We start from the raw sequence: 16,613 nt of genomic DNA, 5'->3' as shown, positions 1-16,613 counted from the left end.
ATCAATTAATTTGTACACGCTTATTTGGATAAAAATAATTGACTCTATTATTGCTCTCTTGAAAAAAATGATAAAAGCTTGTTTATTCCATATATTATGAGGTTAATGTCTATTTAGTCTCTATATTTTTAAAAACACCTCAAGACATGCTTGTTGCTTTTTTTTTTTAATACTGTTTATACAGGACTGTAGGTATTACAATTAATATATACACACAGATTCTACAATTGGGACCTTCATCGTGGCATGTACTCCTCTGAAGCGCTGCCCAAATTCTTCAAACCCTCTCAAATATTCGAGGGCTGTCCACTCTACTCACATTTCGTGAGGAATAAACTGGCTCCACTCAATTATGTGATAATTGAGGAAGGATTGTAAATAAGCCCCATAAATGCTTTTATGGAGGCTCGAACCCTTGCACTCATTATTCTAAGTGCAAGGGCTCTCCCACTGGACCAAAGGCTCATTGGTAAGACATGCCTGTTGCTAAATATTGACACTCATGCCATTATTTTTTATTTTTTTTAACTTACTTTTACAATATTACACTCTTACAATAATGTTTCTTTTTTAGATATTAATAAAAAAATAGATTATCAAATTATCCTAAAAAAAAAAGATATATATATTAATTTTTGTGGAAGCTCACGTATGTTTAAAAAATTAATATTATAAAAAATTACATTATCAATTTTTTTTAGAAAAATTAATATTTTAACTCAAGAGAGTGTTCCACAAAAATTAATATATTTTTTATTTTATTTTATTTTTTGGTGTTAAACTGGTAATTTATTTTTTTCTTTTTAATAATGTCTAAAAAATAATTATAATAGGATAATATTGTAAAAATAAGTTAAAAGGAACAAAAGATAATGGCAAGAGTGTCAATAATTTAATGATATGAATGATTTGATTTATTTTAAAAAATATAGGGAGTAAACGGACAATAACTTCAAAATATTAACTTACTCTTGTAGAAGCTACTCATTTTGTATTAGCCTGTAATAATGTGTTTGTATTCTGTGTTATATCCAGCAAACTGTGGGTGTGGAAAACATAACACCCACACAATATATATTCCAAAATCCATGCACGCTCATACACACGTCCCTTTACAAACTTCTTTATTTATTTTTATTTCCCTAGTTGGCTCTCTCTCTCTCTCTCTCTCTCAACAGTATTATAATTAATACACACTTTATTTAAATTCCAAAAGTCCATTACCCAATACCCATTAGCTCTCCTTACCTTACACATGAAGAGAATGCTGATTCCTCCTTCAACATTCTCTCCTCCCATTTCCAATCTCAATTCTCTCCTCCTCCTCTACTTATAAATCCTACTACTATTGTTTCTTCATTTGGTTAGGGTTTTATAACAAGCTTCTTGTTGTTGTTGTTTTTTTTTTTTTTTTTAACATCGTTTACTTGTTTATGGGGGCTGGTATCTCAGCTGGTTTTGCTACAGAAACTCTATTATCATCTTCATCATCAAGCTTAAATGATGTGCCTGAAAGTTGTGTGTCATCCATTTTTATGCACCTTGATCCGCCGGAGATTTGCAAACTGGCTCTATTGAACAAGACTTTTCGCGGCGCATCTTCGGCTGATTTTTTGTGGGAAACAAAGTTGCCATCAAACTATAAGTACCTTGTCAAGAAAGTTCTTAATGAGAGTCCTCAGAAGCTCACCAAGAAAGAGATTTATGCAAGATTGTCTCAACCTAATCGCTTCGACAACGCCACCAAGGTATTTTTATCTTTTTCTTCCCTAGAAGATCATTAGAGTAGCGATCGAGCAAATTGAATCGTCGATCAATAATATGTATGCGTTCTATTTTTTAATCCAGGAGATTTGGTTGGACAAGAGAAGTGGTAAAGTTTGTATGTCCATTTCGGCTAAGTCAATGAAAATAACAGGGATTGATGATCGGAGATATTGGAATCAAATTGCAACTGAGGAATCTAGGTAAGAGAATTTTATTTTCGCAATTGGATAGCCTTTATTATTAATGGTTGCCAAATGAAGAAAGGGGCCATTTTATTTATTGGAGGAATATATTTTTTTTTCTTTTTTTTTTTGGTTGAAAATTATTGAAGGAAGAATTAAAAAATCTAGGAAGAGATATTTATATTGGAATTATGGTCTTTTGATATCTTCCACACAATTAATTCTGGGGCAACCATTGAATTTTGGCCTCTTTAATTTACAATCACCAATGTTTCCTTATGAATATATGTGTTTGGAAAAGCATATGGGTATAATTTATTATTATTATTATTATTATTGATCCATCAATATTCTCCCATTCTAATTATTTACAATTTATAGAACTAATTTATGATGAATTTTTTATAAATTTATCGTAATGATCATGGTTTATTCATGTCCATATAGATGAAAATCTAATGAAGATACACCAAACGTTACTTAACTGATCAATTAAAGGAGGTGGCTCAAAATATAAATAAATTAAAGGAGGTATATATAGATACCAAAAAAAACCATGAATTTAGTATGTTGAGTCGGACGTACTTTGAAAAAAAAAATTGATTGAATAATTTTCCAGACCAGAAAATTCTTTTTGCTAAAGCAACCGAAAGGCGAGGCACATTGATTTCCTTTTTAACAAGCTTTTACTGAATTGGGTGGCATGTCTAATAACGAACACGGAATCTTGTAATGGTTCAGATGATTGTCAACTTTTCTAGCTTAAGGCAATAGTTGCCGCAAGATTGAGGTTTTATTACTAATTTACTATCATTTTTTTTTTCAAAATTCTCTCATCAAACAGTTATTTTCTTTTGTTTTGAATAATATATGATATATATGTTCAGCAAGGAAGCTCTTTTGAAAAGGATCCATGAAGTGCCAAATTCCTGCCACTAGCTAGGTATAAAAATGAAGAAAGAACAAGTCAAGAATTAGATCGCTTAGGAGATAATATATGCTTAAAATGTTTTAATCCTTTAATTTATTTGATTACTTGCCTTCTCCATAAAGCATTCAATTTTTAAACCAATATTCTTGGTCGATGCCTTGTAGTTCTGCTAAATATCACGATCATCTACAATTAGTGAATTAGAATAATTTTTTTTTCAATCACATATTCAATTATTCTATCATGGAAAATTCCTAATGCCAATGTGCAAAAATTCCTTGCCACCATACATAGTTTATCTTTTTCTACAAGAATATTATCTCCAGGATCAAATCTAGGTGGTGCTTAATTCCTTTTAACTGAATCTGAAGGTCTGAATTTTACTAGGTCTGAAAAAAGTCTGAGTTCATATCATATATCTAAACAATTTGCTTACGAAAATATTATAATTAAAGCAGCCCTGAAATGCTTTTCGTTGAGCATCGATATTCTGATTTTGTAGATTCCATTCAGTGGCATATCTTCAACAAACATGGTGGTGCGAAGCAATAGGAGAATTAGAATTTGAGTTTCCACAAGGGACCTACAGCTTGTTCTTCAGGCTACAGCTAGGCAAAGCTTCAAAAAGATTCGGTAGAAGAATTTGCAACCTGGAACAGGTTCATGGGTGGGACGTTAAGCCAGTCAGGTTTCAGCTTTCAACATCAAACGGCCAGAAAGCAGTGTCCGAATGCTGTTTGTATGACCCTGGAAACTGGGTTCTTTATCATGTGGGCGATTTCGCTGTCGAGAATGATCAGACCTCCACCAAGATCAAGTTCTCAATGATGCAGATCGATTGTACACATACAAAAGGGGGTCTTTGCATAGATTCTGTGTTGATATATCCAAGTGAGTTTAAGGAGAGACTGAAGAAGCGAGTTCATACAATCTCGTAGACAGTCCTCCTCTGGTTTTGGCATTCGCATATTTTTAAAGCGTGAGAGTCTCCACGAAGAATGACCAATGTTGTACATAATATATGCATGTAGAATATGTGGGTTGGGTTTTTTTTCAGTGGTCCACAAAGATCTGCATTTGGAGCAAAATAATGCACGTTTGGCTCCCGGTTATGCTTTAATGATTTTGTTTGAGTTTTGTTAGTTAGATACCTGTTTATTAATAGCTTTTGTGTTCAGTTTCATATGCTAGTAGGGAAATAGAGTTGTTTGGGTGCGGTGTGACATATTATTTTTTTAGAAAGTGAAATAAAAAAATAACCACATGAAGCAGGTGGAGCAGTGTAGACTAAAAATTTATTGTTGGCGAAAGAGAGACTGGTAGAGAAAGATCAATAATGGAGCCTGGTGGGTCAGATTGTGTCTGCTATCATGGACCGCTGCCGCTTTAATTGGTCAGTTGTCACAGTTGGAATGATCCACGATGAGGATCTGATAGACCGTCGCTGTTGGTTTGTCAAATGAGGTTTTTGTTATATACATAAAAGGACAAGAATGAAAGAAAAATCCCACCTGCCGGTTGCCACCCTAGCATTCTTATCAATTGCGAAGGATGAGGATTTGAGAAGGGTCGGCCTCTTAACCCTACAACTCAATGATTAGCCTTCGTTTTAGACAAATACAGCCGCTTTGCTGACGACTCTCACTCCGTTTGAAATGGGATGAGTGCTGTAAAAAATGACATGTATCAAAAAATTCAACTCCAGCTCCCGACATCACAGATGACAGCAAGGGCACCGATACTTGGTACTTCCACATATATTCACGTCCCAAATCCAACAAAATAGCGATAGTTTTTAGAAACCTCCTATAGCATAAAACAGACGTGCATCTCAGTTATATTTATACAGTAACCACTCACAAAACTTGAAAACACTCGAGACATTATTAAGAAGAGCACATTATGACAGACTAGCATTCAAGGACAATGGGCAGATGCTACTGGAGTCGGCATCATATTAATATGAAACTGTTCTTACCTTTTCGTCCAAATAGATTACACTTGCCAAGATATGGAGACAGGAAAACGAGACGGAAAAAAAATTAAAAAAAGAAAATCACTAAATGCCTAATGAAAGAAGTACAAGAAGTTCACGACGTCTCTCAACAAATTCGACAATCAGAGAAAGCCAAAAAAGCAGCTATTTCCAAATATTCTGTACAAACTACGGAGACATAAAGCCCCAGCACTGTGCTGTGCCGAAGCCAAATAATGTTAGTCGTGCCTTCCAGTTGCAGCCATACCCCATCCCATTGTATCGTCAAGGTCATTGTTAAAAAACCCATTTTCTGTGAACTCATTGGCTATATCCTGATCTATATCATCCTGCAAATGGAGATTCTGCTGCAAATCTTGTGCTCTCTGATTAAATCCATTATTGCCAGCTGGAGCAGACGCCTCACTGTTAGTAGCAGCTTTGAAACTGTTGCTCCGGCTTGTTGTAGGGCCTGCCACCCCGCCTCCTGATACATTGGAGGTGGACGGAGCTGAAGCTGGAGGTGCACCTGCTGCCGGAGAGTTGCCTCCGAAACCTAACCCATTCCTTACCATCATTCCATTTGCCTGTCCAGAAAGGGACTGCTGTTGCACTCCTCCATTGTTATTAGACATTTCCTGCAGCAGTTGCTGGATCATCTGCTGCTGCATTGCCTGATTACCTTGAGAAGATTGTGGATGGCTCTGTTGGAGCAGGTTATTTCCACTCAGTGAGCGCTGTTGCAGTTGCTGTGGTTGTTGCGGAGGTAAATGGGGACTAGAGAAGCCACTAACAGGCAAGTTCTGCATGGAACCTGGTATGAAAGATGCAGGCCCTTGGAAGCTTGAAGATGGACTCTGGTTAGAATTACTAAATGAAGGTGACGCCTCCTGTTGAAGCGAGTTAGGGTTTGAATTTATTGAGTTCTGCCTCATAAGCAGATTCTGGTAGTTAGTTAGAGCCAGAGCAGCCTGTGCCGAACCACTTAAAGCTCCTCGACCCACCATGTGATAGTTATTGCTCATGTTGTTGTTCATTCCACCAGGATGCAGGGCGATCAGCTTATTAAGGGTGTTTCTATCAGTTGGCAGACCCTGAACACTTGCTAGCTGCTCCGCTTCCTGCATCTTTTGCATCTGGAGCTTGGCTGCCGTTGCATGCCGAGGGAAACTTTTCAAGCCCTCTGCAATTTGATGGTTGATATTAGATCCAAGAAAACACATAACCATGTTCTCTGGTCAGAGAACATAGCAACTAACAACTGAACTATTAAACATAATTTGCAGACACCTCAAGAGTAAACTTTTCAACTGGGTGGAACAAGCTAAGGAGGGGAACAGAATACAAAAAGTGCGGGATGTTGCTCCACTTATTGTTAGCAACTAAGAGAAAAACAAAGGAAAACACATAAGAATAAATAAAAGATGACCAGATGCAGTTTCTCTTTTCATTTTTTCTTTTTGTTTCTTCTTTTTAAAAAATACATATCATACACCCAGTTCAGGGCATTGTCTGGGAAACTGATAAATATGTTAAGACTCAACACAAAAGACAGTACAATACACAAAGGCCAGCATGAAGGTGTGCAATAATAAGTATGGTAATTCTTAAAATAATAATATGTACGGCAATTTTCCAAAAGATACCTATTGGCCCAACTTTCTGCTCCCAACAAAAATTTATCAGATCTTTCATGCTGCTGACAACCTCCGAGATCTGTGACAATTGACAAGAAAACTTAGAAATTAGACACACACACACACACAAATAAAAATAAAATCAAATTGCAACTCAAAGCCAGAAACAACTAAAACTATACCTGCAAGCACCTCACATATCTTTTGGAAAAACCCAAGTCATTCAGTGACTGTAGTTCTAAGCTCTTTGCAAGCTGACGCCCAGCAGTCAGAACCCTAAATCAAAACAACCCATGTCAAGAACAATTCTACATCGTCATTCATCAACTGTTTGAACCTAGTTAGTCCTGAGCAATCCACTATGTAGCATATCCTTCCTTTTATGTATTGTGCAATTAAGTCCGGACTTGAATCAAAAGCAATAAAAGGGAGGATTAAGCAGCAAGCAAAAGCTACTCAAAATGTTCAAGAAAAATCCAAAGACCCTTATAGGCCACTGTACGACATAATACCCCTTACTTTTCCCAGATAAAAGCAAAGCCAAGTACAGCTGACAAGAGATCACTCTTTTGCCAGACAAAAGCAAAGCCAAATACAGCTGACGAGATCATGCTAGTCACCAAGTTATAATAAGGCAGAAATGAATCAAATTCTGTCAGGCTAGAATCATTGCATAGCAGGAAAAGAGAAAAGGGCAGAGATCTCCAGACTGGCCACTGGGAGGATGAAGCTTTTTATTCTGTCACCTAAACTGGATTATTGTTCTTTTACTTATATTTTTGGTACCACCAATCTAGAATAATGGATATGAGACAGGTTTATTTAATTCATTGCTTCAGGTGACTTACTAAATCCTCAAAAGAGGTTACACAAAGACACTCTTAACCCAAAAAAAGAAGTCAAAAACATCTAATCCAGGATATGATGAGATTATTGCTAAACTAACTCACATATTGCTGTTTGTTTGCAAATCCTGCTGAGATATCCCTTCGGATCCACTTTCAGAAATTGTGCTTTGGCATTTCTGTGCTACTTGAAGCAACTGGTTAACCTGCAGCACATTGGAACAAGCAACTTTAAATTCAAACCCGTATGGTTCTAACTTACAAGAAAGTAAATTAGATTAGAACCAGGCAAAGGAATATGAATCACACCAAATAACTTCACTCAACTGAAAGCATTAACATTTTCAATTTGAAACAGATAAATGCATACCTGTGGTGCAACCAGCCTACGAGGAAGAAGTTCTTCATGACGTCGGGCACAAAATTCCCAAGACAATATCTAGAAAAGCATGAACTGTCTTCAAGTAAGTCATCAGGATTGGTTGATAATTATAACACATGATGAAACATTCTTTTACTAACCTTCAAGTCATTGGTGAATATGATACGTAGCTGGCCCTCACGAACAATGCGAAGCTGCTCATACACACTCTCTTGAACTGCTTTTCCATACTCCAACATCATTATTCCAGAAGGAAACCTACATTCACGGGGCAAGTCCAAAAACATAAGCTCATCAATGACGCCACTTCCAAATTTGATTTCATTGAGCCTCGGGAGCACTTCAAAAGTTGCCTCTGCATACAAGCCCAACAAAAATGATAGTCAAACCTTGTTCAAATCAACAGATGACAAAATGATAAGTATCAAACCAAACAAATGGCACCTAACACACTAATACTCAAACTGGAGAGTATAAACATCCAGATTCCTTACCAAATCCCCTTCCAGATTTTGAGCCACATATGTCACACTGCCACGCATCCTACAAATTACATAAAAAACACTCACATTAGGTATAACAAAAAGATAGTTGAATTTAAAAACTAAACAAATCGACAAAAACCAAAGGAATTAGACTTTCAATACAACGGGTCATTCCTAATAGAAACTGGAATAAGCGGAGATCATAGGTGTAGTAGAAAAATCAATTTTAGTCGATCGTAAGACTTAACATACGTACCCGAATCATAAAGCTAGAAATTTAATATAAAACTTTATAAAACATAATCATTGTCTCATTGTTTAGAATAAGTAAATAGTTCTCAAGAACTGACCATAGCTGCTTGGGGGAAAACACCTAGTGCATGATGTCCAACATTATCGTATAAGGACAGGCACCACCTTTTCTTTGCACGAGGAGAATAGTACTCTGCCACAAACTTCCTCCAGTAGGCAATAGTATTATCCTTTCAAGACATAACAGAATAATGGAAAAATCTATAAGCTTCACCAATTACTAAATTGAGCATACTTTAGCAAGATTTATAAAGTTATACAAATTTTCTTTTTAAAAAAAAAAGTTGCATTAGGCTAATGATTGTGATATGACTATAATTCACAAGGGGTAGATGAAGGAAAAGATGGAAAAGAATGTTTTACAATGTGCAATATACAAATTTATGAAATTACCGGCGGCCGTTGTCTCTGATGATATAAGTATTGCATCAACCGACGAGCACAGACCCCACTATCATAAGGTCGTTTCGTAGCATTTGCAGATTGCATTCCCTGCTGCTGCTGCTGCATTTGCTGCCTCATCTGCATCTGCTGCTGCTGCTGCTGTAACTGGGCTCGTTGTAATGGTGGCATGGACTGCAGAATCTGCTGCTGCCTCAGTCTCTGCTGCTGCTGCAGCAAAGCTTGTAACTGAGGGTTGCGGCCTTGTAACTGCACGGGGTCCTGTCTCTGCAGTAATTGCTGTAAAACCTGCTGCTGAAAAATATCCTCCTGTTTGATATCCAGTCGTGGTTTCTTCTGCACCTGGGACAGATTATTAGGGTCCTGCATAAAGGATCCAGGAACTCGAGAGCCCATGGGAAGTGAAACTTGGCCAGTTTGAGATGTGGGCAGGGATGTAGCACTTGACGCACCTTGCGGCTGCTGGCTTTGCTGCACTTGCTGGGCACTCAGGTCCGGATGAGTGCCCTGCTGCACTACAGAGGACCCATCTACCACTGATGAGCCAGAAATACTAATGTTATTAGATGAAAAGGACATGGGCGACGCAGGCAAACGCATATATGAGTCAGTATTGATGCTCGCACTTCTCTGCAAATGGGGACCTCCAGAAAAAGCTGAATTCGCATCTGTGACCAAAGAACTTGCCCCCACGCTTGGTCCTGAGTTTGCCACACTGTTCAACATCGCATTATTCATATCCCCAGAAACCGGACCCAGATTGTGACGTCCAGTTCCAGGAATTGAATTTGATGAGTTTCCATATGATGAGCTCAAGTGAGAGTTAACGACAGCCTGGGACTGCCCATCTCCTTGGAAGAAAATTCCGGAACTTGAGGAAGACTGGGTTAACCCCCTAGCCACCCGAGATGGTGCCATGGGTGGCACCGCCTCCTGATGGCTAGAGTCTAAATAGCTCTCCAGAGCCAGCCCTGACTAATGCTTTCAATAATAAATACGTACCTCAACCCCCTCAATATCATAAAATACAGAGACAATGCAAATAAAATGAAATAAAATAAGAAATCACGATAGAAAATCTAAGTATTTCCACTTCACCAACCAAACAGAAACTCAAATCTGATCTCCTGAATCACTACTGTCATCGACTAACTCAAGATTATTACAAATCTACAAGCTCTTGCTTTGACCAAATAGAGTGCAATGTTTATGTTCTGTTTGAGCTTTCGACAAATTGTTGTAGGGATCTAAACAATGTCCAAATAGACAAAGCAAACAACAAATATTAGAAATGGAACAAGCCCGAACGAGACAAAATTTAAAAAGCAAAAATAACTGTTACAACTTCTCACCTAACTAAGTAAATCAAGACTTGAAAACCAGCAACAAGACCAAATTATTCCCATTGAACTCCTTTAATGAGGAAATTCCCAATTTCTTAACCATAGCTAGAAAAACCCTAAATTTTAATCAGCTAGCCAAAAGAACCACTAATACAGAGCTAAGACTCCAAATTAGTGAACACTTAAAACACATATTAACAATTAAACCATGCAACTAATAGAATTAAACTCCTTATCAATTTTAACCTCACATCAATCACGCACATCAAGAACCACAAACTGTGATCAAGCTCAAATCGATTACGACACACAAAAAGGTCCCAAATTGTTAAGCCCTGATAAAATCCACAGATTAACCTAAATTAAACTCTAATACAAGGAGATCAGAACTGAGCGAACGGTAAAAGTTACAAAGACTAAAATCTTTAAAGGCAAAACGGTGAGTTTTGAGCAGTTCTAAAGATCGATCAAGAAAAAAAGAAGAAGCTCAAAACTAAAGCAGGAACTAAATTGAATAAAACTAAACAAAAATAAAATTTAAAAAAAAAAAGAGGAAAAAGAGGAAAAAGAAAAACTAACCTTAAAATTGCAAGCTGGAAAACGCGAAAACGTTACTTTTTGCTCGCTTAATTTGGAACTGAAGAATTGTAGAGAGAGAGAGAGAGAGAGAGAAGAACTTCGAGGAGGCTGTTTATATACCTAGCGGGAATTGCAGAGAGGGAGTAACCGGCTGCACCGGTAAGCCACGGGCTATAGCAGGTTATCAAAGGACACGTGGCTCGAAAAATGAATTAAAACGTAGTCGGTGTTTGATCTGGCGGTAGCGACGCGAACTCGAATACCATGTGGCGTCATCTTATTCGTGCGCTTCTTGTTTGGCTAAGGTAGGTCTCGTTGAGGAGGAAATCCGGTACAATCACATCAAGCCACAGTCAAGCAATGGGAGTATGCCACGTGGCTGGAATGATATTTTTGCAAAAATAATAGGGTGTTTTGATTATTAAAATATCAAGTGAAGTGAAGTGGATGGTAAATGATTGGGTGGCGTAGTTGGTAATAAAATACAGGGAGGCACGTGATTTTAGCTTAGATTTTACTATATAGGGTTAAGGGATGGGGGTAGATGGTCAGGTTGCCACGTGTGAATAACACGTACAAATGGGCAGTAGAAACAACCCCTCGTGTGAGCGACTGCTGCCTGCTGCCAGATGTGCTGCTGCGGTTGTGGTTTGTGAAGGCATTACAAATCTCCTATATTTCTAAATAAAAAATTTTAAAAAATATATATATATAATGATAGCTTTTCTTTAGCGTGCTTTTTTATTTTTTTTATTTTATTTAGATTTTTTTTTTTTAAAGAGAAGTGCTCGGGTGACTTGACTGTTAAAGTAGCAAAATGTGCTTATTTGATTTGATTTGATACCTACAGACTTAAGGAAATTTTAAAAAAATGAGTTTTTTTTTTTTTAATGGTATGTGAAAAACTTTGAACCTCCTCAATCTATTATTAGATATCAAACTAAATTCTATTTCCAATAGTAAGGAACAATCTTGTTAGGACTCGGTTCCTCGATTTAAGCTCCATTGATGTGCCCAAATTATAAAAAAAAAAAAAAAGTGTGATATAACAATATATTAGTATATGAAGGGTTAGGTATTATAGCAAACTCCCATTAAAAGAAATTCTAGCAAAATCTTTGGTAAAATCACCTAACAAAGTACACGTGGAAGTCAGGTTCTTTTTTTTTTTTTTTTGATTACATGAGACTATTGTTCAAATTACAGTTCAAATTACAACTCATATTACATGAGAGTATAATTGATATGTACAATCATATATTTATACTGAGCCCTATTGATATGAATGCTGATATGACACTGCTCAGATTTTTAACCCTCTCAAATATTCGAGGGATGTCAAACTCCCATCATAGGAGAAAGACTGTCTTCACTCGAGCTCAAGGGCTCCAAGGAAGAATATTTAAATTAAACCCCTACAATGCAATTGCAGAGGCTCGAACCCCTTCCCTCACATTTGTGAGGGAGGGGCTCTAGCCACGTGGAAGTCAGGTTAGATCTATTAAAATGTCTAGCAAACTTTCGAAGCCTGTTTTTTGTAATTGAAAAATATTTTGTCTATTTTGAGTCAAGCAGTAAGACAATTTAAATAACCAAAAACAGTTTTGATCTAATTGATTTTAATTTTTTATAATCACTTGTAATATAGCATTCACAAAATCACTTGTATATATCGTTCCATTATTTATTATTTTAATTTTTTTTAACTTTACCAAAAAAATATTGTGTTGAAATTCACACTTAATAGTATTTTATTTCTAGTGATTATTTATTTATTATCTCTAGTAACATTAACAATATATATAAGTTGCTGATAATTGCTCCACTAACCACATTTGACTTGATGCTCTTCTCTGCACCACTAACGTTGACCACTGTGGCCACTTCGGCCAAGGCCGAAGTGGTGGGCTGCTGCCCTCACAAGCTTTGTGAGGGCAGCGGTTCTAGCCCCCACAAAAGCATTGTGGGGGCTAAATGTTCTTTATATTTAAAAAATCATTCTCCCTTGCGAAATGCAAGTGGAGTATGGACATCATCTCCTGTGAGGGGTTATTTGTATTGGGCATGTACTTCATAGAATTCATTGTAATAATGTAAGTCTCAATCATGTATATCTGATTGTAAATATCAGTGTAATATCTCTGCTACAATAAACAGTTATTGTAAATATCTGTGTAATGCAGTAATCTGATGATTAATCAGTTTCAAAAAAAAAAACGTTGACCACTGTGAGTCCCTGTTCCTTGAATTTTAATTAATTATGCACGTTTAGTTATTTAATTAATAACGGCCGAACTTGGCATCTCGAAACTTTAATAAATTATATAATTTACGGAATCACGAAGAACATCTAATTATAAACTTTCCTGACGCCAAATGGGAACGTTATCGTCTGGTCGTGCACAGGCACAAAGCTCGATATGGCCCGTAATTACATTTGATTGACTTTATCTTAACCGTCGATTGACCTCATCAAAATTCTAAAAACAACGTGAAGGTTACATGACTGTCAATTTTTATTCATACAGATTGTTAGATCATGTGGTGGCAACTAGTATAGTCCTATAAGATAAACACACCGTAGTATTTCCATTGAGATTATAAAAATAATCTTGTGACCGTTGTTTGCTTAATAAAGAAATCTAAAGTTTCTAGAATGTGATTGAGTTTAACTTTATTGTGTATCTTTATCATGTATGTTTGTTGATTAAGGAATGTAACAACTTTTCTCATGAGAGCTACTTTAATTTAAAGTTTTAATACTTCTTTACTCACATGATTTAACATTAGAAAAGATTTTAACGGTACCCCACGATCTGACTGAAATATATGCCGACCCATTTAATTAACATTTTCGGGTTTGGCTATTTTGTAATTTAACTTGTAAGATAATAATGTTAGAATTCCAATATTTGAAGTCTATTATAATGTATCACTCATCTATTAGATGATAAATTTTATAACTTGTAAAATAAATTAATTATTATTTAATAAATAAATACTACATTAATTAAAATTCAAATTAAAACTTAAATATTATGATAAACCTAACACTACTCAGTACAAAAATCTTGTTATAACAGAAATCTTCAAATAAATAAAAAATATTAACATTTCTGTTGGTCTAAACCATTCATAAAAATCTACTGGCAATTTAGGACAATCTTATCGTTTAACTAAAAAAATAAAATAAAAAATCCGAAAAAAAACAAGAATATTTTTTGTTAGCTGATCCAAACTATAAAACATTGTTTGAATCGGTGAGTACACACGTGCAACGAATTAGAACGCTCAAATAACCAGCAAAAACCACGGTATTGTTGGTCCTGTTGGCTAAGCAAAACAGTGACTCACCGGTTTCCAGTTTCATTAAACTCAGCGGGTCGATTAGCCAAAAAGACCAACCCGCCATGGCATCTCATTAATCTTGGACCGGCCTCGCCCATGGGCTCAATAGCTGCCTAACCCAATCGATTCCAATGCATGTCAATTTTTTTTTAAAGTAAAAGTTATTTTATAAAATGGTGATATAATTATAAATTTTTGTATAAATTTATTTTATATAAATTAATATATTATTTATTTATTAGTTAAATAAAAATAAATTATATAAATTAAAAAATATTTAATTTAATTGATAAATTAATATCACTTTAATTTATATAAAATAAATTTATAAATGAGATTATATCGTTACTCTATTTTATAACATACAGGACAAAAAAAAAAAAAAAAAATTCTATTTTTGAATTCGGAGTTTCTATTTGTTACCAAGTTACGGCAGCCTATCCAGGCCGGATAGAGCGGCAGCACCAACACGGTCTGCTCTAATCAGCCAAATTTTTGTTAATCCTCCCAAAACTCCCAAACAAAGACTAAAGCGAAATGAGCATCCTCCCGTACAATTCGTTAATGCAGTTGAAAATTCCCTCTCATTCTTGTGCCAAAACCACCAGAAAATCATTTTCAATCTGTGCTCGCCTCGACAATTCACAACAAGAAGAACAGCAGCTCAATCTCTCCGTTCTTCGCTTCACATTCGGTAACACAAACACACGCTGTCACTCACTCGCGCAATTTGCATCTACAAACTTTTGCTCTTCTTGTTAAAGTTAAAATCGAATACTTCTGTTTGGTTGCAGGTATACCTGGATTCGACGAGTCGTATTTACCGAGATGGATCGGCTACGGCTTCGGCTCGCTTATTGTATTGAATCACTTCGCGTTTTCAAATTCCGTCACGTCAGCACAGCTGGTTAGCAATTAGCAATTTTTTTTTTGGTTTAATTGGATTTGTTTTTGGTAATTTAATTTGATTCTTTGATCACAGAGATCGGAAGTTCTAGGTCTTTCTTTGGCTGCATTCTCTGTCACCCTGCCTTACCTCGGTAAATTCCTCAAGGTAACTTTTTTCTCTTGCTGTTTATTTGCAGTTTCTTCATGAATTTGAACATTTAATGGTCGCTGTTTAATATATTAACGAAATAACCAGCTGTCTAGTATAAAGATATCAGTGATTAGTAAACATTAGCTGCAAAGGAAAATTGTGTGTTTATGAAACACATTATGCTTTCAAATTAAAGCAGAACGGAGAAGCACAGTAGTTACAAATATATGTGTGCTTGCATCTGGTGCTCACTTTTTTGTTCATATGATGTGATGGTGTGGGAAATCAAGCAGGGTGCGAGTCCAGTAAGTCAGAAATCTCTTCCGGAAAGTGGCGAGCAAATATTCGTCATGTCGCAAAATATTTCTGATGCTTTAAAGGAGAATCTGGCTTGGGCAACATATGTTTTATTGCGTAACACAAACTCCATATCTGTGGTATCTTCTCAAACTAACCGTTTAATACAAAGTTCTTACAGTTGCTTTTTTTTTTTAAATTCTTGATCGATGTCAAACTTTTATAAACTGTTAGTTGTCTAAAATTTCCAGTTGATATCGATTCGAGGTGAGTTATGCGTACGTGGCTACTGGCAAACACCAGATGGTGCATCAAAAACTCAATTACTTGAATGGTTTGAGAGACAGATTGAAAATATTGGCCTTTCTGATTTGAAGGACAGCCTTTATTTTCCTCAGAGTGCAGGTAAATAATAAGCCTGTTCTGTAGATAAAAACAATCGTACGTATGAAGTGCTTATCTTTTCATATGCACCATAATTATCTTCTTAACAACTTTTAGGGATTCTAGAATTTCTCAATCTCTTTCAATTACATCTAAACAAGGGTGAAAAAATTAAAAAGAGTTTTTGGCATTAAGTTGTGGGCCTTGTGGCCAGTAGAGAAGCCTTACCAAAGGGGCACTTGGTATTGACTTTCTCTATGATTGTGCCCATCATTAATAATACATTTACATTATGGTTAAGGGGCCTTCAGGTCAATTCTGGTTTAGTGGCTTGAAGGGAGAACCTTTTTTCTTTTTAACCTAGCCAAACAGATGTCAAAGCTTCCAGATGCTGGTTAGCCTGCTGGTAATATATCAGCTTGCAGTTGTTTGAGGCATATGCATTGCAAACATTTGTAGTGTAAGAAGATTCCATTAGTATATTTATGATACTATTACTTAGGTTTTGGAGTGGACAGAAACTGAGCCTGGAAATAGATGGTTCTATAATTATGTTTCGTTATGGACTCCCTTGTGTTCCTTCAGACCAGTCCTTTTATATGGTTATTGACTTATTTACTCATCTGTGGCATAGATTAGATTCACAGCTGAACTTGCACGATGAAGAATCATTGTCATTGTCCAACTTTCTTTGTATTGTTGAGA

At 36.1% G+C, this 16,613-nt stretch overlaps 3 protein-coding genes across 8 annotated transcripts in view; 2 read left to right on the top strand and 1 right to left on the bottom strand.

Annotated features, from left to right (window-relative positions):
• Window positions 1-1,279: 1,279 nt before the first annotated feature.
• Window positions 1,280-4,147, top strand: LOC18033278 (F-box protein PP2-A13). The gene is made up of 3 exons (XM_006421800.2): window positions 1,280-1,748; window positions 1,849-1,967; window positions 3,383-4,147. The coding sequence occupies exons 1-3, from the start codon at window positions 1,434-1,436 to the stop codon at window positions 3,816-3,818; spliced, it is 870 nt and encodes a 289-aa protein (XP_006421863.1). The 5' UTR covers window positions 1,280-1,433; the 3' UTR covers window positions 3,819-4,147.
• Window positions 4,148-4,780: 633 nt separating this feature from the next.
• On the bottom strand, window positions 4,781-10,927 carry LOC18031664 (probable transcriptional regulator SLK2). 5 transcript variants are annotated; one of them, XM_024190470.1, is made up of 11 exons: window positions 10,841-10,927; window positions 9,545-10,165; window positions 8,910-9,454; window positions 8,555-8,686; window positions 8,214-8,262; window positions 7,860-8,074; window positions 7,708-7,776; window positions 7,443-7,543; window positions 6,675-6,768; window positions 6,502-6,571; window positions 4,781-6,038 (listed from the first exon to the last, which is right to left on the bottom strand). In XM_024190470.1, the coding sequence occupies exons 2-11, from the start codon at window positions 9,834-9,836 to the stop codon at window positions 5,095-5,097; spliced, it is 2,511 nt and encodes an 836-aa protein (XP_024046238.1). In that variant the 5' UTR covers window positions 9,837-10,165; window positions 10,841-10,927; the 3' UTR covers window positions 4,781-5,094. The 5 variants fall into 5 exon arrangements, with proteins under 5 accessions (XP_024046238.1, XP_024046221.1, XP_024046233.1 ...); XM_024190453.1 differs by having other exon boundaries at window positions 8,910-10,165; XM_024190465.1 differs by having other exon boundaries at window positions 8,910-9,893.
• A 3,671-nt stretch (window positions 10,928-14,598) lies between these two features.
• LOC18031405 (protein COFACTOR ASSEMBLY OF COMPLEX C SUBUNIT B CCB2, chloroplastic) overlaps window positions 14,599-16,613 on the top strand; it is a 4,902-nt gene continuing 2,887 nt past the window's right edge. For both annotated transcript variants that reach the window (XM_024181733.1, XM_006421797.2), the window contains exons 1-5: window positions 14,599-14,882; window positions 14,983-15,095; window positions 15,171-15,242; window positions 15,521-15,664; window positions 15,776-15,929. In XM_024181733.1, coding sequence (XP_024037501.1) covers window positions 14,726-14,882; window positions 14,983-15,095; window positions 15,171-15,242; window positions 15,521-15,664; window positions 15,776-15,929 — 640 coding nt within the window. In that variant the 5' untranslated portion in view covers window positions 14,599-14,725. The remainder of the gene's footprint in view (window positions 14,883-14,982; window positions 15,096-15,170; window positions 15,243-15,520; window positions 15,665-15,775; window positions 15,930-16,613) is intronic.

The sequence above is a fragment of the Citrus clementina genome, unplaced genomic scaffold (assembly GCF_000493195.1).
Source record: "Citrus clementina cultivar Clemenules unplaced genomic scaffold, Citrus_clementina_v1.0 scaffold_9, whole genome shotgun sequence".
Lineage (NCBI taxonomy): Eukaryota > Viridiplantae > Streptophyta > Magnoliopsida > Sapindales > Rutaceae > Citrus > Citrus x clementina.
The sequence above is the reverse complement of the archived record's forward strand: the minus strand, read 5'-3'. Positions and strand labels throughout refer to the sequence as shown.